The following is a 26,830-nucleotide window of genomic DNA, read 5'->3' as shown; positions in this document are numbered from 1 at the left end:
CACTTTAAGGTGTTTTTGATTGTTAAGATATCCGTGGGAATGTTATATTAAAGTGTTTGGATGTTTCAGAGATAAAGAGAGAAATAATACATTTTGCGCTTATTAAATACTTAGAAATATTCCATTACACAAAGTTATAGTGAACAGAGGGTCTGATTGAAACTAGGAAACTATAAAATGTTCCTATATTCCCATGGATATTTTAAGAATCACAAAAACCTGAAAAATTACGTTAAAATAACCATGAACTATGTAGGTACAAACCTAAACTTGTATTGCGAACTAGCTAATGGCGTGCGTTTTAAATGATGTAAAGAAATCAGCTTTACGTTAATATATTATCGTTTTTCTTCGCATAATATAAATATCAAGATTTTACTTTCTTTCAGAGTTGTTTACTCGTTGTTTTTCTTCGACATCTCGGCTGTTAAGTTAATAAATTCTGAAATATGCTTCGAGAAAATGTTCCTATATTCCCATGGATATTTTAAGAATCACAAAAACCTGAAAAATTACGTTAAAATAACCATGAACTATGTAGGTACAAACCTAAACTTGTATTGCGAACTAGCTAATGGCGTGCGTTTTAAATGATGTAAAGAAATCAGCTTTACGTTAATATATTATCGTTTTACTTCGCATAATATAAATATCAAGATTTTACTTTCTTTCAGAGTTGTTTACTCGTTGTTTTTCTTCGACATCTCGGCTGTTAAGTTAATAAATTCTGAAATATGCTTCGAGAATTTCTTATTGGAGATTCTTACCAAATTGGTCTCGGATTGATGGGTCATCAGGCGTTAAAGTTATTGCTTTTCTAAACCATAGCTCTGCCTCCATACTTCTGCTTGCCTATAACAAAACATTTTTATTTATTTATTTTCTTCTGAATTAGTTCTTGGCTGGATTCACACTTGATGGTGAGTGACGATAGAACTTAAGGTGGTGCTTTCTTGCGAAGAAGTACTTTTGATCTGAAGAAAGTTTTGTTTAAAGGTGGTTAGGAAAACGGAAACCGGAAGGGCAATTGAGATCTATTCGTACTTCGGATGGGAAAGTGCAGATGGTAAAAGGTAACGAGAAACCTAGTTTAAATAATTATTTAGCACACTCTCCGAAATATTTATATCTTTTAGAATACTAATGGTCAGTCTTTCTTGCATCTATGATATTGTATGCAAAAGATGTTCCTCAAAAAAGTTTTACCGATGTTCTTAGTAAAAGATTCGGCGTTAACTGATTTTAGTAATTTTTAATAATTTTTAATTTAAAATTATAATCTTACTAATTCGTTTTTAGCATGTATCTAAAACAATTGAAATACTAGGTTCTGTTACAACTACCACCATTTTTTATTTAACCAGCGGTGCTCCAGTTCACAAGCGTAATAAATTACGTAATGTTACCGTATTCTCAATAAATGGAAATCGTAGAAGGAACACTTTGATAATACTTCGTAATAATTATAATATTCGTACGTGTACATGTTTCAAAAAATGTTTGTAATAACGCAGACTAATTATACCTTCCTATGGAAAAAAAGTAAACTTTGTTCCAGGACATTAATTATTCCCGTACCTGTTTTGTAAGGACCATTTTAGCCGTACATTTGAGTTTATAGTACCTATGGATGGTTTCCATTAAAGACAAATTCCAATAAATTACCATTAAAATTTTCCCATTTACTTTTATTGCGTAGCGGCGTGAACGACCCTGTTTCTAGAATAATAACGTATAATGAGGTTTCTAGTTAAAGCCGAAGTTTTCTGATGGATATTTATTACTTTGATAATTTATTTTATTGCGGAGTACACCTATCTAAAATATATTAAGCTAACATTTTAATTATACTTTCTCCTTATCGAAGTTCAAAATATACATACTACTATTATAATACAAGAAAAAACAATATTAGGAAAACAGCAACATATAAGATTTACAAGTAAGAATGGAAGTAAGAAGTAGGTAATGTACTTTTTTTAAGGAATAATTGACAAAGCTGACGACCCACCTGATGTGGAAAACCATCGCTTATAAACAGAGCAACACTTGGCAGAGCATGCAAGAACACGTCCTACTAATTTCCACCCTGTTTCCAGAGGTGTAAGTGTTAAACTTGCTTGCTGCTCGGCGTTAGAAATAAGCATTACGGTACTTCCCCGGACAAGCTCTTTTACAAAAAGCTCTACTACGACTGATATACAAACATTTACTATAATCTAGGACAACTAGACAAATAAAATGCTACAAACGTGAAGTTTTTTACTTTATTTTATAAGTCCACAGCTATATTACATTGCAATTAAGCGTTATCAACGCCAATTCCTGTAAAGAAACTCCGGAAACGGAACGAAAATAATAAAGAACGGATGTTAGAAAATATGACATAAATAAAAATTCGCTACACTGATTTGTTTAGTTATCAGGGATTTATAGCTTTTTAAGCTTCATTTTCACTGTAAAAACAAAATAAACGGGTGCGTACTTATGTACATGCGTTAGATGTTATACTTCTTTGGCGTAGCAAGATAAAAATCATTGCAAAAAATTTATCGTTCGCCTTATTCTGCGTTTGTAGAAAAAACGACACTCACAATAGAAAAAAGGTATTTAATATATAGAAAGCTTTTTTATAACGCATGATCTAGTTATCTCATTATGGGGCAACCAAATTTCAGTGAACATTTAAATTTGAGATTTTTATAAAATTGAATGAATTAAATCACTGAAATGAGCCAGCAGAGTTCGACAATTAAAAGTGTACACTGTCAAACCATTATAAAGTCAAACTAAAATGTTAAATATAGCTAACTTCAGCTAGGAACAAGAATTAAATTGAATTGAGCTCACTTCTGGATGTCGTTTTTTTGTGACGGTGTGCGCGCGCATCCCAGAAATTTACTCTCATCATTTTTTCCTAATGCGCCAAAAGAAGTATAACTTCAAAACTATTTAAAAAAACCTTTCACAAAATAAATACGCCAGCAAAATGGCTAGTATTCAGCTTACATTTCTAGCTACAATCTTTGCGAGTGACACGTGCGTTTCCGCGTGTCCCGGATTTAGAGCCAATGCAGACTGGATGTGGTATTCCGCCTGAGGCCACTGATTCAGTTGCATATGTATCACACTGGCCATTGATAGCACATTCTGTGTAAGAAATAAGAGTATGTTAGAAACGAAACCCTGAGTTTTAACGACGTCGCTGTGGTGCATAATGCCCTGACTAATCCAACTTCTACCATAGTGATATATTTATTCCTCTCAGTTTGTTTCAGGTGAATCCTATTGTGTTATTTAAGTATTAATTATGGTAACATATTTTTTTTATCCATAGCATAGGTTATGTAGAGAATACCTATGTAGAGAATATGCTTATTACGATAATATTGATAAGGGAATCGTTTTTTCTCTACTATAAAATCTTAAAAATAATAACAGTAATCCTTTTAAAAACATTTGGTTTAAAATAAAACTACTATTTTTCGATTGTTCACGGTTGAATGACTATTTATTTATTTATTTATTTATTTATTTATTTATTTATTCATAAGACACACCAGCAATTAATTGTAACTACATAAAAGACTACACTTAATAAAAAAAAAATATGTGTTAGAATTACAAATTCTGTCTGATGTATGTATATATTGTAAGTGTACAAATTTACAAATTAATTTAAAAGAATAAAAGCTTTCGCATATGGGCGGATGTTTTCTTAATTTAATCCCAAACCGAACGTATCTCTAAAATGAGTTCAATTACACGCGTCAAATAACCCTTTACAATTATTGGCGAAATCAACGCTGGGTCCTGTGAAATACTATCTCTCTGTCGAACTAAACCGGTCGTAAAATATCTGGCTTCTAGCCAGGACAAGGATTTCAATGGTACATACGTGTCGCGTCCAGCCGACAATTGGCGCATTCGTGTCGGGCAATATTTGCAGTGCCTCCTTGTAAGCTGAGAGAGCTTTGTGCCAGTGCCCCTTTTGCGAATGGAGGGAGGCTAGCTGCACTAGTGCAGACACTCGGGCGTTGTCGTGTTCGCGCCGGTCCCTGACGAACTGACCGTCCGCGCGTGATCCAGCTCGCAACGCGCTCACGGCTTCCGCCAAGCGACCGTCTTCCATCAGCGAAGTTCCCAGATTCACATATGCCACTAAAAAAAAACACCATTATTATCTACAGCCTATTAAGTGCACTCCTGCTTCATTAAGAGTTTGGGATTTCTAACAGATTATTAATACAGATAAGTGATTTTAATAAAACTTAAAATGCTTTTCGCGGCAAGGGCATGGACGATATCCATTTATCTAATTCTATATTTTTGCTTGCAAAAACCCCATAACTGTATGTTATGGGGTTCCTACGACCCAGGAATTGAGCCCAGGATCTTATGATCCTTAACTGAAAATAATAACTATTACACCGCAGTTACAATGTTATGTTCTGTTCATCTATTTATATTAAAAGAAAATTTACACAAATAAAATTTTGAAATGAATCCCATGACTGGAATTAAAACGTACGCTCTAATTAACTCAGCTACTTGACTTGTCAATAATTCAGCGAGGCGTGACGAATATTGCCTTGAGCCTTAAAACCGTTTACACACCAATCTCGTCGACCCACTGACACAGCCCGGCGGCTTTATTGTCGGCGGCTTCAATTCTCGTTCCAAGTATTGAATCTTTGCCGGCAGCACAAAATCAGTATCTTCCAATTGCTACTACGCAACATATCCGCAATTAACGGTTGCACCGCCAAATTTTTATTTAGGTATATTGACGGACTAAGCATATGACCTTTTATGGTCAGTGGAAAACTTTGCCTATAAACAGGGCAACACTTCGCAAAGACTTCGTACGTCCTACAAAGTGCCACCCTATGTTTATCAACCTGAAGCATAGTTTTAAGCCCTATGTCCCATTAATTAATTACACTGACAACGACGCCCTTTAGACCAAAACACAACAATGCTGCTTGGCAACAAAAATAAGCGTGGTGTTAGTACTTCCCCGGACGAGTTCTGTTCTGTTCAAAAAGCTATAAGATATTTTACTAAAAAAACGATATGACGCTACAAGGTTTTGGGAACCATTCGTGGGCGGTAGTCGCCAATAAGATTATCTTGCCACCAGATTTTAGTGTGTAGACTCCATTAGGCTGGTTTTTTTGAAGGCTTTACAGTAAGTTAATAATAACTATACCTATAGATAAACAAAAAATAAAATTGATTGACCTGATCGATTTCTGCTACAGTGATCAATCTCCAGAGAGATGTTACAACTACGCGGGGACATTATTGTGTACAAGTGTGAGCGCAAACACAGGTGCACTCTCCTTTCACTCACTCTAATAGTCCGAAGGGACACCAGATCCGACACGAACGGAAAAAGATCAGGCGCAGGATCGACAGCTTAACGTGCTCATCGCTCACAAATCTAATAACAATCAGACGGTGTATACTTACGTGCCAGGGAAGGGCGAAAGTGGATTGCACTCTCGAAACTTTTGATAGCTTCTCCGTATCTCTTTTGTTTTTGATACAGGATTCCTCTGAAACAACGTTAAAATTATTTTTGGGCCCTTTAATTATTCAGTTAATAATAATGTATAAATAATGCAACTGTACATAACACCCCTTTCGAATGTAAGTTAACTGCATGTATGAAATTTTATAGATGATTATCTTTTCAACACTTATAAATAAGATGGTTAAGATGACTTATGCCCGTTTTCACTATACGTAGGAATGGCCTAAATAGAATGACTGCCTAATGATTTTGGCGATATCTATAGAAAAAACATTTCGCCAACTCTTAGGTGATACTCTTGGTGAAAAGTTGATTCATGAATGGAATGTCCTTAGATTGGGCGTTACTTATTAAAGCATTGTCTTGTTCGTCTCAAGTGAAAACGGGCATTACAATTTTAAACTCAGTCTTTATTTTATGGGCAAAAGTAATAAAAAGTCTTAGAAGGCTTCTTCGAATTCTCCACTAAATAAAAAAAAAAGATTTATTAAAAATTCCAGTTCCATAAGTGTGCGGTGAGAGTGGTACGAGTATTTAAAGTCAGTACCCCAGCGAAAGCAATTTCTACATAAATTTTTTTGCAGTTCTGGTTAAGTGGGACCTACTATAAGGTTAGCCAGCTACCATCTCAGACCGCATCATCGCTTACCATAAGTTACGATTACAGTCAAGGGCTAACTTTAGTGAAATAAAAAAGAAATAGAGGTTTTATAAAAAATAAAAGTTAAATTAAATCACAAAGAAGAGAAACTACTTTTTAATTAAATATGCTAATCAGCAACTCAGAAATGAAGAGGCTAGTCGTATTCAAGCTGGGCTGATTCTAAGAGGCTGGCATAAGTTTTTTTGATTAGTATTAAGTATACTTGAATTAATTACAAATCGAAGCTACGCTTTAAATAAGTGAAACTATCTTCTTCTTATATGATAAATCCTCAGGTTAATTAATTGCAAAGTCAAAATCGAAGTTAAAGTCAAATATCTCCTTACTCAAGTAGGCACATAGATGGGACTTTTGATGAGTACATTACATGTAAAATATGACATAGAAGTGAGTTGATGGCGACAACTAGATTCGTCAACTTAAAACTAAAGCTACGAGGATTCCAAATGCGCGCTGGTCTTAGAAGAAGCCCACAACCACCTAAGCCGGTTGTTTTTTTAGTATCACCATCTCACATTGTCATTTAAAACTATTTAAGCAACCTGGTTAGAGCAATAATTTACATTCAAGTATTCTTATTGTCGACGTAGTCCTTAATACCATATTATGTCCCAACGCTGGGCACAGGTTTGCTATATCTCATAGGAGAGAGGAACTAAAAGCATTTTGAAGTTTCTGCATCCAGAAACATCCCAAAGAACAAGTTGGTATACGACCAATTTCCTCACTCCAAGCTTGTAATGAAACATTCTAGACCTAAAAACCTAACAATTTTCGCCCCGACCCGGCAATCGAACGCAAAAGACGGGATCTGTTCTTGAGCATGCAAAATTATAGACCTAAGAAAGAACCAAAGTAACATAAAGAGGTGATTTAGTTTTGTTTGTTTCCAGGAGATAATCGTTAGATATACTGAACCAAATTTATAAGAATAATGTTGACTCATATAGAACAAAGCAGAAGACCAGGAATATTGCGAGCTTTATATATTTTTTAATTTAAAATGGCTGAAACCACGAGGTGAAGCTATTATTTCCTTATAAAGACAGTGGTTGAGCTTATTATTCAGTATTTTACCGCTAGTTCAATATCCATTATCATTAAATATTGTGCATATAATTTATTAATGCAATGCGGTATGATCATTCATTATTATTATATTTATAAGTAAAACAGGAACTAATAATATATACACGTTCAGGAAGTTTACTGCAGTTTAAACAGGAAATACTGTTGGTATATAATATTCGTATTACTAGGTATTTACAAATAATTAAAGCTAGAGTCCAATTTCAAAATAACGGTAACTGGTTCAGTGCACTTTTTTATACCACCTGGGTATTTCATAGTCAGATAGAGTACTTTACTTTTACCTTTAAAAAGAATAAGCTGAGCTTTTTAGAGCATTCCAGTTAGCTGCTTATATTTCGCGGAAAACCTTATACGAATTCTGTTTTCATTGAATAAATTAATAATCATAAATTATAATTATAAATATATAACAGCTTCAATTAAAAGGAATCAGTAAGAAAATTTTGCGAACTCTGCCGCCAAAGTGGGATACAGACAGTTTAACACAAATGCTTTACAATTAATGACTATACTTGGAGCATGAGACTAGTCCAGCCTGATCCAAACCAACTTACATTATTCAAGGGAATAAAATCCCGCTAGGTACAGATACTTGAAGTAGACTAATAAAGATGAATCGTTAGTTCGATTGTTTTTAAACTTTTTGTGGGACTACAAAAGTCGTCAGAGAAATAAATTTTAGAAAGCAACTTTATTAAGTAAGGATATGGTACATCACGTTACTACCCAATCTTACGTAGGTAAAACGACGGGGTTTTTGAATAGCACAGTAGAAATAAAAAAAAATTATAAATGCTATACTAATAATATAATAATAAATATAATTATAAATGCTATGCTATACTAATGACATCAAGAAACGCCGTATTCAAACAAGCATGTGTCTAACATTTTTAGTTCTTTTTGGTAGATAGATTTATTGTATAATACAGAAGATAAAATCAAAATAAAAATAAAAAAATCAATTAATCCTGTTTTATAAGACTCGATAAAATCTAAGTCTAAATCATCTAAAAGCATTTTCATGTCCATGCATTCCATAACTAAAGCTATCAGACTAATTACGCTAGGCCGTATCGTGACATCCATTATTAGTGTATTTAATATCTATATATATAAAAGAAAGTCGTGTTAGTTACTTCACTTATAACTCAAGAACGGCTGAACCGATTTAGCTGAAAATTGGCAGGGAGGTAGTTTAGAGCCAGGAGAAGGACATAGGATACTTTTTATCCCGTTCGACATCATTCCCGTGTGACTTGACATGTAACGTCAGTCACTATAAAACGTGGTATAACAAAAAAGAATCAGACTTGGAATAACAAAATTGACGTATAATGACAGCTATGTAATGACGTATGGATGACTATTTGATATTTGTAAGAAATCAATAATATAACTATTTCTATTAAATAAATAATTAACATTATTGCCCAATTGCCCATTCGTATAAACAGTGAAGTGAACTATAAAACTCGGTATGGTTAAAAATTTAAGTTTTTAGGTGAAGTGAAGTTTAATTAATAATGCCGCGACCAAGACGATCGAATCTTTCCCGACAAAGCCGTGATGCAAGAAGAATACGAAATACTGCAAATGAAAGGACTGAAGAAGAACAAGAAATTGCACGTGAACAGCGCCGCGATAGTATGGCTCGACTTCGTGCTTCTCAATCACGAGAGCAAAGTGAAGCAGCCCGTGAAACAGCTCGGTTGGCAATGCAGAATCGTCGAGCGAACAACAGAGGTCAACAAATAGATAATTTGCGACGCAGAACAAGATATTTATCAAGTGCTGATTTGAATCGAGCAGCGTTTCAATACGATTGCAGCAATGATTACAGCTTGCATCCTAGCGTTTGCATTGGGCAAATGGACGTAGTTTGCGAGTATTGTGGTGCATTAAAGTTTTCCGGAGAAACGCCTGGATTATGCTGCCTTAATGGTAAAGTGAAATTGCCATTGTTGACTCCGCCACCTGAGCCATTGTATTCATTGCTTTGTGGCGAAACACAAGAATCACGCCACTTTCTTGCAAATACTCAAAAATACAATGGTTGTTTCCAGATGACGTCATTTGGGGCAGATATTATCGAAGAACGGGGATTTAATCCGACATTTAAGGTATTTATTTTTGTACTTATATAGAATGTAGTTAAAGAATAACTTACTTTATCTATTGGTAGCTATGTAGTATATTTGCTAATTCTGAACTCTACTCTCCCACCGAAAAAAGTGTTTATAACCCAGTTAATACTGTCTGGTTTTTATTTTGTAGATACAAGGACAGATTCATCATCGAATTGGATCATTACTACCTTTCGAAGATACACAGAATAAATTTTTACAAATATATTTCATGGGCAACATGGAAGAACAACTTGATCGACGCCTAGAGATCAATGCAGGAATGAAGCGAGCAATTCTTCAAGACTTGCAGTGTCTGCTTCATGAACATCATGCGTTGGTCAGGTTGTTTAAGAGTGCTTTAGAGCGCATGCCAAGTAATGACTATAAAGTTGTTATCAAAGCAGATAAACGACCATCTGGAACACACGAAAGGACATTCAATGCTCCAACAGTAGACGAAGTTGCCATCCTGATTGTTGGTGAACAATTGGAAAAACGCGATATTGTGCTTACACGTCGCGATACTGGGCAACTGCAACAAATATCTGAAACTCATCGATCATATGACACATTGCAATACCCGCTGATGTTTTGGCAAGGAGAAGATGGATATTATTTTAATATTAAAATGAAAAATCCATTGAATGGTGAGTATCAGTATCATAATTTATTTCATTTATTTGTGAAAGACACTGATTTAAAATAATGCTTATTAAAAAAATGGTTAATGTCTGTATTGTTTGCCTTTAAAATTTGCCTTTGAAATGGTTAATTATCAAATTTTTAATTTCAGGTGAAGAAACTACAAAGAAAGTTAGCTCAATGAATTATTACGCATATCGTTTGATGATTCGTCAAAATGCTGACAACTATTTGCTGCGGTTTCGTCGATTGTTTCAGCAGTATTGCGTTGACATGTATGTAAAAATAGAAACGGAACGTTTAACATTCATTAGGTTGAACCAAGCCAAACTGCGTTCTGAGGAGTACATCCATTTACGTGATGCAGTTAATACTGAAGGAAATGCAGCTAATATTGGTCGATTAACTATTCTGCCGGCGACATACATTGGTAGTCCACGTCATATGCATGAATATGCACAAGATGCAATGACATATGTTCGTCATTACGGTCGGCCCGATCTCTTTATTACTTTTACCTGTAATCCAAAATGGATAGAAATTACTCAATTGCTGCTTCCCGGACAAACATCAAGTGATAGACACGACATCACAGCACGTATATTCAGGCAAAAAATTCGGTCCCTGATGAACTTTATTGTTAAACAACGCGTCTTTGGAGATACTCGATGCTGGATGTATTCAATCGAATGGCAAAAGCGAGGCCTGCCGCACGCACACATTCTTATTTGGTTAGTGGAAAGAATTCAGCCTGACCAAATAGATGATATCATATGTGCTGAGATTCCTGATTATGAAGTCGATCCAGACCTACATGATGTTGTTACTACTAATATGATTCATGGACCGTGTGGTGCCATCAATCCCCAATCACCTTGCATGGTCGATGGAAAGTGCTCTAAACGATATCCACGGAAATTAACGGCGGAGACTGTCACTGGCAATGATGGTTATCCGCTGTATCGGCGTCGATCACCAGATGACAACGGTCGAACTGTCACAACGAAAGTGAAAAGAATGGATTTCGTTGTCGACAACAGTTGGATTGTTCCATATTCGCCACTTATTTCTAAATCGTTCAAGACACATTGCAACGTTGAATACTGCAATTCAGTTAAGTCCATAAAATATATTTGCAAATATGTCACGAAAGGCAGTGATATGGCGGTTTTTGGATTGCAATCCTCGAATACCAACGATGAAATTTCACGCTATCAAGTTGGTCGTTATGTGAACTGTAATGAAGCGATTTGGCGTATATTCGCATTTCCCATTCACGAACGTCATCCTACTGTTACGCATTTGGCGGTGCATCTGGAGAATGGTCAACGAGTATATTTCACGGCTTCGAATGCTACGCAACGTGCTGAAACACCTCCAGCAACTACATTGACCAGTTTTTTTGCAATCTGCCAAAGCGATCAGTTTGCACGAACTTTGCTTTACTCGGAGATGCCACGTTATTATACTTGGAATGCTTCATCGAAGAATTTTCAAAGACGGAAGCAAGGCGATGCGGTTCCTGGGTATCCAGATGTGCGTTCTACTGATGCTCTTGGTCGTATGTATACAGTTCATCCAAAGAATAATGAATGTTTCTATTTGCGGTTGTTGCTGGTAAATGTGCGTGGGCCAACGTCATTTGAGTCACTACGAACTGTTAATGGTGTAATATTCCCAACATATCGTGCTGCATGTGAAGAATTGAAGTTATTAGAAAACGATAGTCATTGGGATACGACAATCGCTGAAGCCATTATCTGTGCATCTCCAAGTCAGATACGCACATTATTCGCTATCATAATTTCGACATGTTTTCCATCAAACCCATGTAACCTGTGGCACAAATACAAGGATAATATGTCAGAAGATATTTTACATCAAATTCGTGTCAGTTCCAGAAATCACGATATTGAGATGAATGAGGAGATACATAATCGTGCTTTACACTTGATCGAAGATATGTGTTACCTCATGTGCGGTAATTTATTAATCAGGTTAGGAATGCCAGCACCATATCGTGAAATGAATGACGCATTTAATCGAGAATTGGAACGGGAACGTGAATATGATCACCAGGAATTAGATTTAGTAGTTCAAACGAATGTACCCCTGTTGAATTACCAACAAAAGAAAGTTTATGATACTTTAATGAAGGCAATCGATGATGAAAATGGTGGTTTATATTTCCTAGATGCCCCTGGTGGAACTGGCAAGACATTCCTCATGTCATTAGTTTTAGCAACTGTTCGGGCGAGATCTAACATAGCGGTTGCAGTTGCTTCTTCTGGAATAGCAGCCACATTGTTAGAAGGATGCCGTACGGCTCATTCAGCATTCAAATTACCGTTAAATCTTCAAACTATTGAAGAACCAACGTGTAATATTGCAAAACACTCAGCAATGGCCAAAGTTTTAGCGGTATCGAAAATCATCATCTGGGACGAATGCACAATGGCGCATAAACGTGCATTAGAAGCACTTAACCGAACATTAAAAGATTTACGCAATGACTCGAGATGTTTTGGAGGAGCAATGATTTTACTTTCTGGTGATTTCCGCCAAATACTGCCAGTAATTCCAAGATCTACGGCTGCCGACGAAATAAACGCTTGCCTCAAATCGTCAAATCTATGGCGCCATGTGAAGAAACTGCAACTGACAACAAACATGAGAGTTGCATTGCTTAATGATACATCTGCTGAAGATTTCTCGGAGCAATTGCTGACTATCGGTAATGGTCAAGTACCTGTCGATGAATCGAGCGGATTAATATCATTTCCAAATAATTTCTGTAATTTTGTCTCATCAAAAGACGAACTTATCAACAATGTATTTCCAGAAATTATTTCTAACTACAAAAATTATGAATGGATGAGTGAGCGAGCAATTTTAGCGGCTAAGAATAAAGATGTAGATGACCTAAACAACATAATTCAAAATAAGATCATTGGAACAATGCATTCATTCAAATCTATTGACTGCGTCACAAATGAAGATGAAGCCACCAACTATCCAATTGAATTTTTAAACTCTTTGGACGTGCCTGGCTTACCACCGCACAATTTACGCCTAAAGGTTGGCTCCGTAGTAATCATGCTTCGAAACATAAACCAACCAAAACTGTGCAACGGTACGCGTTTGGTGGTTAGAAAATTGATGAACAATGTAATTTACGCTACGATAATGATAGGAAAATTCAAAGGTGAGCAAGTTCTCATTCCGAGGATACCGATGATCCCAACCGATATGCCGTTTGAATTTAAAAGACTTCAATTTCCGATACGTCTTGCATTTGCCATGACCATCAACAAATCACAAGGCCAATCCTTAAAAGTTTGTGGTTTAAATCTAGAACATTCATGTTTTTCCCATGGTCAATTATACGTGGCATGTTCACGGGTCGGAAGACCATCTGCGTTGTTTGTTTTTGCGCCTGATAATAAAACAAAAAATGTCGTGTATCACAAGGTACTTAAATGAAGAGCAACCTATGTACTAAAATACAGAAATAATTATGAATGATTGATGTAGAAATTTAATTTTTTTTGTATTTTTTCCAATAAAAAAAAAATCTGCTTATTTATTGACATTAAGGCGGAACAAAGTTCGCCGGGTCAGCTAGTTTTTTATGAAAAAAAAACACTAGCTAACAAATAGTTACTTTTAAAGTTTCTCTGCTTCCGTTTATGGATAGGTGAATACAATGTTGCTTATTTCGTCTGATACAAATCTATAAACCAGGGCTTGGAGTCGGTTTCCATTTACCGGAAAATTTAAGTTAATTGGTTTTTTATAGCTTTGTATTTTGCCAGTTAATTGATTGAACGGTAATTAAAATAACTGAACCTATATTGTTTACTCTTATACTTAAAAAAAAATTTCATTCAGTTATATTAATCTCAAAAGGGTTCATGACAGAGATCTTATTCTAAATAAACGATATTTATTATCATAAAAAACGGTTCCATCATTTAATTGTGTTATCCATATAGTCGATCTTAGTTCCACTGCATAGTAAATGATCAAACACGAACGGCCAATGAACCCAGTCAACGCTTATACAAGGAAACCTTCATTAATTTTCTGATAGCTTGCCAAAATATTAGCTGATTGAAAAACCTTCAAACCAACAAAACTTATTATTTATTTTTTCGCAAAGTGTACCGAAACGGTATAATAATGAAAATGATGTTCACCCTGTTGACAGTGATTTAGAAGTAGTGTATTTCTATGTTTGTACTTATTTTTTGATTACAAAAATATCTAAAACGAAGCAAAGTTACAAATACCAGCCCATAAAGTTAGAATTAACTCATGTATACATAAATTTTATTTAATACTAGCTGACCCGGCGAACTTTGTTCCGCCTTAATGTCAATAAATAAGCAGATTTTTTTTTTATTGGAAAAAATACAAAAAAAATTAAATTTCTACATCAATCATTCATAATTATTTCTGTATTTTAGTACATAGGTTGCTCTTCATTTAAGTACCTTGTGATACACGACATTTTTTGTTTTATTATCAGGCGCAAAAACAAACAACGCAGATGGTCTTCCGACCCGTGAACATGCCACGTATAATTGACCATGGGAAAAACATGAATGTTCTAGATTTAAACCACAAACTTTTAAGGATTGGCCTTGTGATTTGTTGATGGTCATGGCAAATGCAAGACGTATCGGAAATTGAAGTCTTTTAAATTCAAACGGCATATCGGTTGGGATCATCGGTATCCTCGGAATGAGAACTTGCTCACCTTTGAATTTTCCTATCATTATCGTAGCGTAAATTACATTGTTCATCAATTTTCTAACCACCAAACGCGTACCGTTGCACAGTTTTGGTTGGTTTATGTTTCGAAGCATGATTACTACGGAGCCAACCTTTAGGCGTAAATTGTGCGGTGGTAAGCCAGGCACGTCCAAAGAGTTTAAAAATTCAATTGGATAGTTGGTGGCTTCATCTTCATTTGTGACGCAGTCAATAGATTTGAATGAATGCATTGTTCCAATGATCTTATTTTGAATTATGTTGTTTAGGTCATCTACATCTTTATTCTTAGCCGCTAAAATTGCTCGCTCACTCATCCATTCATAATTTTTGTAGTTAGAAATAATTTCTGGAAATACATTGTTGATAAGTTCGTCTTTTGATGAGACAAAATTACAGAAATTATTTGGAAATGATATTAATCCGCTCGATTCATCGACAGGTACTTGACCATTACCGATAGTCAGCAATTGCTCCGAGAAATCTTCAGCAGATGTATCATTAAGCAATGCAACTCTCATGTTTGTTGTCAGTTGCAGTTTCTTCACATGGCGCCATAGATTTGACGATTTGAGGCAAGCGTTTATTTCGTCGGCAGCCGTAGATCTTGGAATTACTGGCAGTATTTGGCGGAAATCACCAGAAAGTAAAATCATTGCTCCTCCAAAACATCTCGAGTCATTGCGTAAATCTTTTAATGTTCGGTTAAGTGCTTCTAATGCACGTTTATGCGCCATTGTGCATTCGTCCCAGATGATGATTTTCGATACCGCTAAAACTTTGGCCATTGCTGAGTGTTTTGCAATATTACACGTTGGTTCTTCAATAGTTTGAAGATTTAACGGTAATTTGAATGCTGAATGAGCCGTACGGCATCCTTCTAACAATGTGGCTGCTATTCCAGAAGAAGCAACTGCAACCGCTATGTTAGATCTCGCCCGAACAGTTGCTAAAACTAATGACATGAGGAATGTCTTGCCAGTTCCACCAGGGGCATCTAGGAAATATAAACCACCATTTTCATCATCGATTGCCTTCATTAAAGTATCATAAACTTTCTTTTGTTGGTAATTCAACAGGGGTACATTCGTTTGAACTACTAAATCTAATTCCTGGTGATCATATTCACGTTCCCGTTCCAATTCTCGATTAAATGCGTCATTCATTTCACGATATGGTGCTGGCATTCCTAACCTGATTAATAAATTACCGCACATGAGGTAACACATATCTTCGATCAAGTGTAAAGCACGATTATGTATCTCCTCATTCATCTCAATATCGTGATTTCTGGAACTGACACGAATTTGATGTAAAATATCTTCTGACATATTATCCTTGTATTTGTGCCACAGGTTACATGGGTTTGATGGAAAACATGTCGAAATTATGATAGCGAATAATGTGCGTATCTGACTTGGAGATGCACAGATAATGGCTTCAGCGATTGTCGTATCCCAATGACTATCGTTTTCTAATAACTTCAATTCTTCACATGCAGCACGATATGTTGGGAATATTACACCATTAACAGTTCGTAGTGACTCAAATGACGTTGGCCCACGCACATTTACCAGCAACAACCGCAAATAGAAACATTCATTATTCTTTGGATGAACTGTATACATACGACCAAGAGCATCAGTAGAACGCACATCTGGATACCCAGGAACCGCATCGCCTTGCTTCCGTCTTTGAAAATTCTTCGATGAAGCATTCCAAGTATAATAACGTGGCATCTCCGAGTAAAGCAAAGTTCGTGCAAACTGATCGCTTTGGCAGATTGCAAAAAAACTGGTCAATGTAGTTGCTGGAGGTGTTTCAGCACGTTGCGTAGCATTCGAAGCCGTGAAATATACTCGTTGACCATTCTCCAGATGCACCGCCAAATGCGTAACAGTAGGATGACGTTCGTGAATGGGAAATGCGAATATACGCCAAATCGCTTCATTACAGTTCACATAACGACCAACTTGATAGCGTGAAATTTCATCGTTGGTATTCGAGGATTGCAATCCAAAAACCGCCATATCACTGCCTTTCGTGACATATTTGCAAATATATTTTATGGACTTAACTGAATTGCAGTATTCAACGTTGCAATGTGTCTTGAACGATTTAGAAATAAGTGGCGAATATGGAACAATCCAACTGTTGTCGACAACGAAATCCATTCTTTTCACTTTCGTTGTGACAGTTCGACCGTTGTCATCTGGTGATCGACGCCGATACAGCGGATAACCATCATTGCCAGTGACAGTCTCCGCCGTTAATTTCCGTGGATATCGTTTAGAGCACTTTCCATCGACCATGCAAGGTGATTGGGGATTGATGGCACCACACGGTCCATGAATCATATTAGTAGTAACAACATCATGTAGGTCTGGATCGACTTCATAATCAGGAATCTCAGCACATATGATATCATCTATTTGGTCAGGCTGAATTCTTTCCACTAACCAAATAAGAATGTGTGCGTGCGGCAGGCCTCGCTTTTGCCATTCGATTGAATACATCCAGCATCGAGTATCTCCAAAGACGCGTTGTTTAACAATAAAGTTCATCAGGGACCGAATTTTTTGCCTGAATATACGTGCTGTGATGTCGTGTCTATCACTTGATGTTTGTCCGGGAAGCAGCAATTGAGTAATTTCTATCCATTTTGGATTACAGGTAAAAGTAATAAAGAGATCGGGCCGACCGTAATGACGAACATATGTCATTGCATCTTGTGCATATTCATGCATATGACGTGGACTACCAATGTATGTCGCCGGCAGAATAGTTAATCGACCAATATTAGCTGCATTTCCTTCAGTATTAACTGCATCACGTAAATGGATGTACTCCTCAGAACGCAGTTTGGCTTGGTTCAACCTAATGAATGTTAAACGTTCCGTTTCTATTTTTACATACATGTCAACGCAATACTGCTGAAACAATCGACGAAACCGCAGCAAATAGTTGTCAGCATTTTGACGAATCATCAAACGATATGCGTAATAATTCATTGAGCTAACTTTCTTTGTAGTTTCTTCACCTGAAATTAAAAATTTGATAATTAACCATTTCAAAGGCAAATTTTAAAGGCAAACAATACAGACATTAACCATTTTTTTAATAAGCATTATTTTAAATCAGTGTCTTTCACAAATAAATGAAATAAATTATGATACTGATACTCACCATTCAATGGATTTTTCATTTTAATATTAAAATAATATCCATCTTCTCCTTGCCAAAACATCAGCGGGTATTGCAATGTGTCATATGATCGATGAGTTTCAGATATTTGTTGCAGTTGCCCAGTATCGCGACGTGTAAGCACAATATCGCGTTTTTCCAATTGTTCACCAACAATCAGGATGGCAACTTCGTCTACTGTTGGAGCATTGAATGTCCTTTCGTGTGTTCCAGATGGTCGTTTATCTGCTTTGATAACAACTTTATAGTCATTACTTGGCATGCGCTCTAAAGCACTCTTAAACAACCTGACCAACGCATGATGTTCATGAAGCAGACACTGCAAGTCTTGAAGAATTGCTCGCTTCATTCCTGCATTGATCTCTAGGCGTCGATCAAGTTGTTCTTCCATGTTGCCCATGAAATATATTTGTAAAAATTTATTCTGTGTATCTTCGAAAGGTAGTAATGATCCAATTCGATGATGAATCTGTCCTTGTATCTACAAAATAAAAACCAGACAGTATTAACTGGGTTATAAACACTTTTTTCGGTGGGAGAGTAGAGTTCAGAATTAGCAAATATACTACATAGCTACCAATAGATAAAGTAAGTTATTCTTTAACTACATTCTATATAAGTACAAAAATAAATACCTTAAATGTCGGATTAAATCCCCGTTCTTCGATAATATCTGCCCCAAATGACGTCATCTGGAAACAACCATTGTATTTTTGAGTATTTGCAAGAAAGTGGCGTGATTCTTGTGTTTCGCCACAAAGCAATGAATACAATGGCTCAGGTGGCGGAGTCAACAATGGCAATTTCACTTTACCATTAAGGCAGCATAATCCAGGCGTTTCTCCGGAAAACTTTAATGCACCACAATACTCGCAAACTACGTCCATTTGCCCAATGCAAACGCTAGGATGCAAGCTGTAATCATTGCTGCAATCGTATTGAAACGCTGCTCGATTCAAATCAGCACTTGATAAATATCTTGTTCTGCGTCGCAAATTATCTATTTGTTGACCTCTGTTGTTCGCTCGACGATTCTGCATTGCCAACCGAGCTGTTTCACGGGCTGCTTCACTTTGCTCTCGTGATTGAGAAGCACGAAGTCGAGCCATACTATCGCGGCGCTGTTCACGTGCAATTTCTTGTTCTTCTTCAGTCCTTTCATTTGCAGTATTTCGTATTCTTCTTGCATCACGGCTTTGTCGGGAAAGATTCGATCGTCTTGGTCGCGGCATTATTAATTAAACTTCACTTCACCTAAAAACTTAAATTTTTAACCATACCGAGTTTTATAGTTCACTTCACTGTTTATACGAATGGGCAATTGGGCAATAATGTTAATTATTTATTTAATAGAAATAGTTATATTATTGATTTCTTACAAATATCAAATAGTCATCCATACGTCATTACATAGCTGTCATTATACGTCAATTTTGTTATTCCAAGTCTGATTCTTTTTTGTTATACCACGTTTTATAGTGACTGACGTTACATGTCAAGTCACACGGGAATGATGTCGAACGGGATAAAAAGTATCCTATGTCCTTCTCCTGGCTCTAAACTACCTCCCTGCCAATTTTCAGCTAAATCGGTTCAGCCGTTCTTGAGTTATAAGTGAAGTAACTAACACGACTTTCTTTTATATATATAGATTTGTCACCATGACTGTTTGGAATGTAGGGTTTGCGTGACATGGCTGGTACTGCTGACTAGCGGAAACATTCAAGTTTTGCAGTGAGCTTTCAGTGCATAAATTATTTTTTAATTTAACTTCAACAACGACACAATTTTATCGCCAGCAAACATTAGTGTTAAAGTATGGTAAAGCTTTACCTCTTTAGCTGTACCTCTATATTATATGTCACCATAAAGCAGTGGTAACCTTCTGGATGGGACGTCAGATTTAGTTTCGGGGGGCAGAGTTCGAAACCCGGTACGCACCTCTTACTTTTGTAAGATATTTGCGTTTTAAGAATTAAATATCACTTGCTTTAGCGGTGAACGAAAACTTCGTGAGGAAACCTGCATGCCTGAGGGTTCTTCATAAAGTTGCCAAAGACGTGTGAAGTCCACCAATCCCTATTTGGCCAGCAGGGTGGACCTAAAGGCGAATCAGACCTAAGCTCTTCTCGTTCTAAGAAGAGACTCGAGCCCTGTTCATTACCTAAACGGTTCGGTTACGTAGTCTAATTAAGACATAATTTAAACACTGAATCCAACTCGGGTAGGCAGCGTTAAGAAAGCTTCTCGATATCTTCTCGTCTAAAAGTCCTCAATGCCTAAAAAACAAAGTTTTCATACCGTGCGTGTTACCAATCATGCCTTATGGAATCCGTGTCATGTTCGCTAACTATGGTCCTAATAAGAAAACTCAGAGTAACTTAGCGGGGAATGGAATGAGATCTTTGAATGGAGTATCACTACGTGATCAAATTAGACATGGGCCAATGAGAAGACAAATAAAACATTTGTAGTCTTCTGCAATGGTAATCGACATAGCTGAGTAAACCCGCACTATAAAACCTAGTGTTGTTGAGCACGAGGTGGGCAGGTAACATAAAGCGATTCGCAGTCAAGACTCAAACTACTTAGGCTGAAAAAATAACTATATTGTTTCAATTGATTCTTATTCCGAACGAGGCAGAAGTACACCTGTTACAATAAAACTTTTCAAATTATTTTTATTACCAAATTCTATTCAAACGTCAATAAGCTTACCTACTTAAAAAATCACTCGCATCTGTGATTCTTCTACTGAAATTCAAGGTAACTAAAATCCCATCGGCTTTAAATACATTACTAAACCTTTTGTCCTTACAGATTCAGAGTTCACTAAGTTGGTATTATGTTGGTATTATGTAGGGAGTATGTTTGTAATTGGGTACCTAAAGTTTTGTGTTTACAGATTTAGACGTTTATTGTAAGAGAAAATTATACATAATAAAATATCTATTCTCTTCTTTTGTTACACTGGTTTTGTGAGCTTCTGTTGCATTATACTCAAGATAATTTCAACCGATGAATGACAACAGCTAGACAAAATAGATTTTGTAAGAATTTTCCAACTGTGCAGTCTTGTGCCGGTCGTGCAAAGCGATTCCCGCTGACTTGATTGAAGAACTAACCTTCTCAGTCATAAAGCTCGTGAAATTTTAAAACATGGCACTGTTATCTTTATAGTTAAGAACATACAGAAGCCGTGTACATGATTAATATTAAAGCATCAAAAACTATTCCACTTTAGTAGTGTTTTTCGAACTGGCGGTTACTTCATTTCATCTAGCAGTTCACGGTTATTTACCTCTAATTTTGTAAACGTTTACCATAAAATTAGTAAAAAAAGTTTGCGGGCTAGCAACATTATATGGGTGTGTAGTCAGACGTGCGCGGGGCGTTTTCACTCCGTGCAATAATGGCTGAATGAGGGTTCTGTATATTCTTAATTCTATGACTGTTATCCATCAGGTAAGAGGGAGATTTCCGTTGTTTTTATTCCATTATAACTTTGTGCTAGACTGTAATCTGATGGTAGTAGGAGATGATAATATGTTGTATCGACTGTAGCGGGCTAAAAGATTAGGAGTTATTTTAAACCCACAGGTCCCTATCTCTAATCGGGTTGTACATCATAATTAAAACATTTAGTATTAGGGTGGTAACATGCCACGGGCAAAGCCTCAGCCAGAACAGACCAGAGAAAATAAAGAAATCATATACATCTAAACTGCCTCTACCGGGAATCCAACCAATGAACGCCCAATTGTTAAACAGCAGCGCTTACTATTACGCCAGGGAGCTCGAAAATATAGTACATAAAATGTACTTTGCCATTCCCAACTCCACGTGGAACCAATCAGTAACAAAATCTCTTAAGTAAGTTAAAATAATAATCAGCTTTTTTCGGTTAAAGTTACTCATCTCATAATAATTTAAAGTTTTAACGGAGCCTCTTATAAAGAAGATCTTTCCCTGATCCTATCTTTCCCTATCAATCTACGTGTTCTTATTAATGAGGTCATGAAGTAATCGGTGGAAGTTTCGATGTACAATAAAGTATCTCAGTAATAGGAGGGTAGGGCTTAGTAACAAATTATTGCCAACGTAGACAGTATACAATAGTGGGACGGGACGGTTCTCATTAGTGTACACTGAGCCTACCTCCAGCTCGACCCCATGCAATCAGCATTACTCTCAAGGGTACGATATTGCACTGCTTAATTAACGTACCTGTAAAGCTATTCACGGATAAATACTATATCCTAGTGGCTAAGCACAGAGGCAGGATTTACGGGATGAAATCATTTCATTTTTAATTCTTTATTCTTCCATTTAAGTCGTCGATTTCAAATAAGACACCTTTCAATACAAATTTGTCAAAATTTACGTCAGCTCAATTAAAAAACAGTTACAGAAACTATCACTTAACTTTAGCACTACGAACGAGTAGGTGAGACTAACTTTTTTCTAACTCATGACTTTATTACTCAAGAACTTTCTTTAAAACTGCATAATGCATATTCACATAGCGGTTATCAGAGTACTTCGATAAATAAGAGAACAATGATTAGTTGTTATGGATTTCTGAAATCATTACCTCACCTTACTGCGTATTTAATGTTAAAGTTTACTAAACTATGAATACAGTATTTTGCATTATAATTATAATACTTGCGCCATACAATTTAATAATTTATCGGGGAGCCAAATTCGCGTGCTTGGGTTGGATTGAGTAACTTTGGCGTGTTTTATTCGATTTCATAACTTACCGAAATATTTTTTGGGTCGAAGGGGCTACAAATATTTATAAAAGTCAAGTCTAAATATAGCTTTAGAGGTCTTTAATAAATTCCTGGTTGAACTTAATACATTTACGAGATAATTGTGGATGGGTTACATTTAATGTGATTGATGGTACTTACTAATTTTCTAAGTACTAATTTCAATAAATGCTTTGTAATAAAATATGTCTGCCTGTTCCAGAGCCTTACTTTCATCGATACAAACAGAGGGTATTATCCTCGGAATAGTAAATAGCTTTATACAGAGGTATTATCAGAAATAGTTTCATTGACAAAGGTTGACTTCCTAAAAAAATTATAATAGTACACAAACAATATTAAGATTGTGTTGTCAAGTATTGCAATTTTTTTTTTTATGTTGCTTTGCATTCAATTAATAATTTAATCAGTGTAATTTGGCTGAGGTGGGTTTTCTATAATAATTATGTATAAATGTTATATGCTATACTAATAATTTAATCAGTGCGCATAACTTTTTATATAGTCTCATATAAAACTTAGCCTAGAAGTTATATGTATATGTTGCAGACTGAGACAGTAACACTACTATGTCAAAATTAAATTTTTTCTACTAAGTTATAGTTTTAAAATATAGCATCATCAGTTTGTCATCAATACGGGCTGCTAATAATATAATAACATTTTCGGTTCAGTTCTGTTGTTATAGGATATACGCATGTATCCCCGTAATTTTTATCTCAGTTCAATAGAAAACTATTAAATCCACGAGAATGAACATGTTTTAAGTAATTTTTTGTTCGGTAATATATTTGAGTGATACATCACGCAAAATATTCATAGCAAAAGTTCCTACCAAACAAGATCGGAATCTAATCCCAAATTTAAAGTTTTGTCCACATCGGAAGTTGAATCCTGGATCACCCAATCATAACGCCATACCAGGTTTAGCAGCGATCTTCAAAGTGAATTTGTTTTGTTTACATTTAATTTAGTTCGTCGACACTATTTGCTCTTCGGAGTTAATTAGAGTGAAATTCTATGTACATAATTGAAGATAATTAGTAACTCGGTGCTGGAACATTAGGCGCTCGCTTTATGACGTAACTAGTAGTAACCCTGCGAATTTGTCTACGCAAAACTGACTGACTATACTTTTTAAGCCAAAAACGATACTGGCAATGCACATTTCCTTCCTTACTTATAAAGTAGACCTTTTAAACAAAAACAATTCTTGCAATGTTTTTTTCCTTTCTTTAATTCGCATAAAACAATAAAAATAACGCAAATTACTCTTTCAAAGTCACCTGTTGTCCGTAAAAGCCTTGTAAAAATCAGTTCAGCTTTTCCGACGAATAGCTCGAGTTAACAGACACGAAATGCTACTGTTCAATATAATCAAATGAGCCATCCATAAAATATTATAATATGAGTAGTGCAAACAACCTTATGCAGCAATAAATATTAAGTCAATAAGCTTTAAAAGAGGCAGTTATTTATGAAGAAAATCTCAAGTACTAGTTATAATAAACTTAAGGATAGGCATTGTAAGAGTTATAAAAAGCCTACCCTTAAGTATTTATAAGAAGTACTGAAGATTTTCTGCATTTTATATCATCTGCATACCCTGTACTTACCCTCTATGCACGCCACTGATTACAAACATACATTTAAATATTATTTATTTGTATATTAGAGCTTTTGCCCTCAGCCGTGTGAAATTCAGGTCAGCCTGTATCATGGTTTCCAGAGGAACAATTTTGATTAAAGTTGGAGCACTAATTAAATCTGAATATATATGTTCTCAAACTATGAAAGTTTCGTCTATATCGATCCAGTGGTTTGCGTGATGTACGCTCAAATATATTACCAAACAAACTATTACTTGGAACACGGTACTTCATTTGCGTGGATCTTTTGGCTTTCCATCGAACTACGCAATTTTTAACTCTTAACACTTTTATTTCCACTTCCCTTTATCACTAAAATGTCATCATCATCATCATCAACCCAGTAACGGCCCACTACAGGGCACGGGACTCCTCCCACCACGCTGGCCCAGTACGTTTTGGTGGACTTCACACGCCTTTGAGAACATTATAGAGAACTCTCAGGTAGGTGTCCTCACGATATTTTCCTTCACCGTTGAAGCATGTGATATTTTAATTACTTAAAACGCACAAAACTTTGAAAATTTAAAGGATTGTCTTCACTTTCGAACACGGCTGTCCGAAAGTGAAGCCGAAGTAATAACCACTGGGCTATTTTTTTTAATAGAATAATTAAGGGACCTGATGGTAATTGAAAAACCATGGCCTTTAAACAGAGCAACCCTCTTCAGGGCATGCATGGAGCACGTCCTGCTACGTGCCGCGCTGTATCCATCCATTGGATGCGTAGTTGTTGCCCTTCAGAACGGAACAGCAGTTGTAGCATTGCTTAGCGGCAGAAATAAGCATGGTGATAGCACTTCCCCGGACGAGCTCTGTCACAAAAAGCTCTACTACCACTTTTATCACCGCTTGACATGTCATCATACTAATCATTAATACCGTTTGGAAAGCGTGGTGAGTCTACAATCTAGAACCCTATCTCCACGTGGTGTGAATAGAGGGAATGCACAGGATATGCAGAGGATATAAAATGAAGAAAATCACCAGTACGAGTTATAAATACTTAAAGGTAGACTTTTATAACTCTTACAAAGCCTATCCCTAAGTTTTTTATAACCATTATAACTCTTACTGGAGATTTTCTTAATTTTATATCATATGCATACCCTGTGCATACCCTCTATGCACGCCACTGCTATGTCCTATGGGAGAGAAGATTTCATATGCCCAGTCATGGAATATTGATACGCTGAGGATGATGATAACAAATGAGAGTGACTTAGTTATAGGTATTGGGAAAATACATCCCCGCGAAAACGCGGCATGCAAAAGCCAAGTTGTCAATAAACGCCTCAAAGATAATAGGTATTCAAGAGCCAACATATAAATTCAAGCCAAACAGTTTCACAAACAAGCGATATGCAAAACACTACGCAAATGTTGTCGCTGGTCTTGCTGGCTGGAATGTTAAATATGTGTGAGCAAACATGAGTTTAATCTACGCCTTATCGCCATTAAAACACGCCACCGTTGTTCCGACTACGCTCGCCTCCCCTGTATAGTCTTGAATACTTGATCGTAATTAACGGATACGAATACATATTGCCGCATATTGTTCAAGAAAGTTCTCGAATTATCTAAAGGTTATGGAAAATGGTTCTTTTAAGGATGCCCTGATTTATGATTTGATCACGTAGACATATGCCGAGCACCTTCCTCCATGGCTGAATATCCGTGTATCCGTGTAGCCAGCACGGCTAGCATAGGCAGTAGACAATTATCTCCCCGGGGAAAGGATAAAAATGTATCTTCTCCCACAGCTTTACCAAGAGTTCAGAGCACTGGCGCACAAGTGGAAATAATATAAAAATAATATGTGCGTTACAATAAGCGGGGATAAACTTCTCCTCTTCGACGTTCCCGTGCTTTAGCAGGTGGACACGTTGATTATATCCCTTGTTAGGGGATATAATCGGGGGATATAATTTTTGTCCCCTGCAGAGATACCAAACAAACAAAAAAACAAAAAAGACAAAGCTCCATTAGTAACTCGCGCGTAACAAAATTAAATTTAGAACGAAATCAAAAACATATTTAGTTGAATGAAATGAAACTATGCAAGCTTTGAGACAGACTAACTTTGAGCAATGTGTCTTATTTCAAACTGTACACTAACGGAACTACAATATCTCCTAATAGATGGTCATACAGTCGCTATAAAGAATCGCAGAAGAGTCGCTATAAATGCATATACTAATTTCAGCATCGGTAGTTGGAGAGCCATAGCTTGGTGGTAAAAGCGCTCAGGCCGCGATTGCCAGAGACTCGCAGGTACGAATCCCGTCGAATCCGAATTTTTTTTGATGTATTTTAAATTTATAAAATTGATATTTCCTCCAAGTTTAGGTAAAACA

General features: G+C 36.2%; 1 protein-coding gene across 1 annotated transcript in view; it reads right to left on the bottom strand.

Annotated features, from left to right (window-relative positions):
* Nucleotides 1-26,830, bottom strand: part of LOC120627715 (protein O-mannosyl-transferase TMTC1-like) — a 173,836-nt gene that overhangs the window by 1,088 nt on the left and 145,918 nt on the right. Inside the window, exons 6-9 of the mRNA XM_039895740.1 lie at nt 5,476-5,561; nt 3,899-4,161; nt 3,010-3,150; nt 768-852 (exon numbers count right to left, since the gene is read on the bottom strand). Of these exons, the coding sequence (XP_039751674.1) occupies nt 768-852; nt 3,010-3,150; nt 3,899-4,161; nt 5,476-5,561 (575 nt within the window). The remainder of the gene's footprint in view (nt 1-767; nt 853-3,009; nt 3,151-3,898; nt 4,162-5,475; nt 5,562-26,830) is intronic.

This window comes from Pararge aegeria, chromosome 11 (assembly GCF_905163445.1).
Source record: "Pararge aegeria chromosome 11, ilParAegt1.1, whole genome shotgun sequence".
Lineage (NCBI taxonomy): Eukaryota > Metazoa > Arthropoda > Insecta > Lepidoptera > Nymphalidae > Pararge > Pararge aegeria.
Note: the sequence above shows the minus strand (reverse complement) of the source record. Positions and strands in the feature narration are given on the sequence as shown.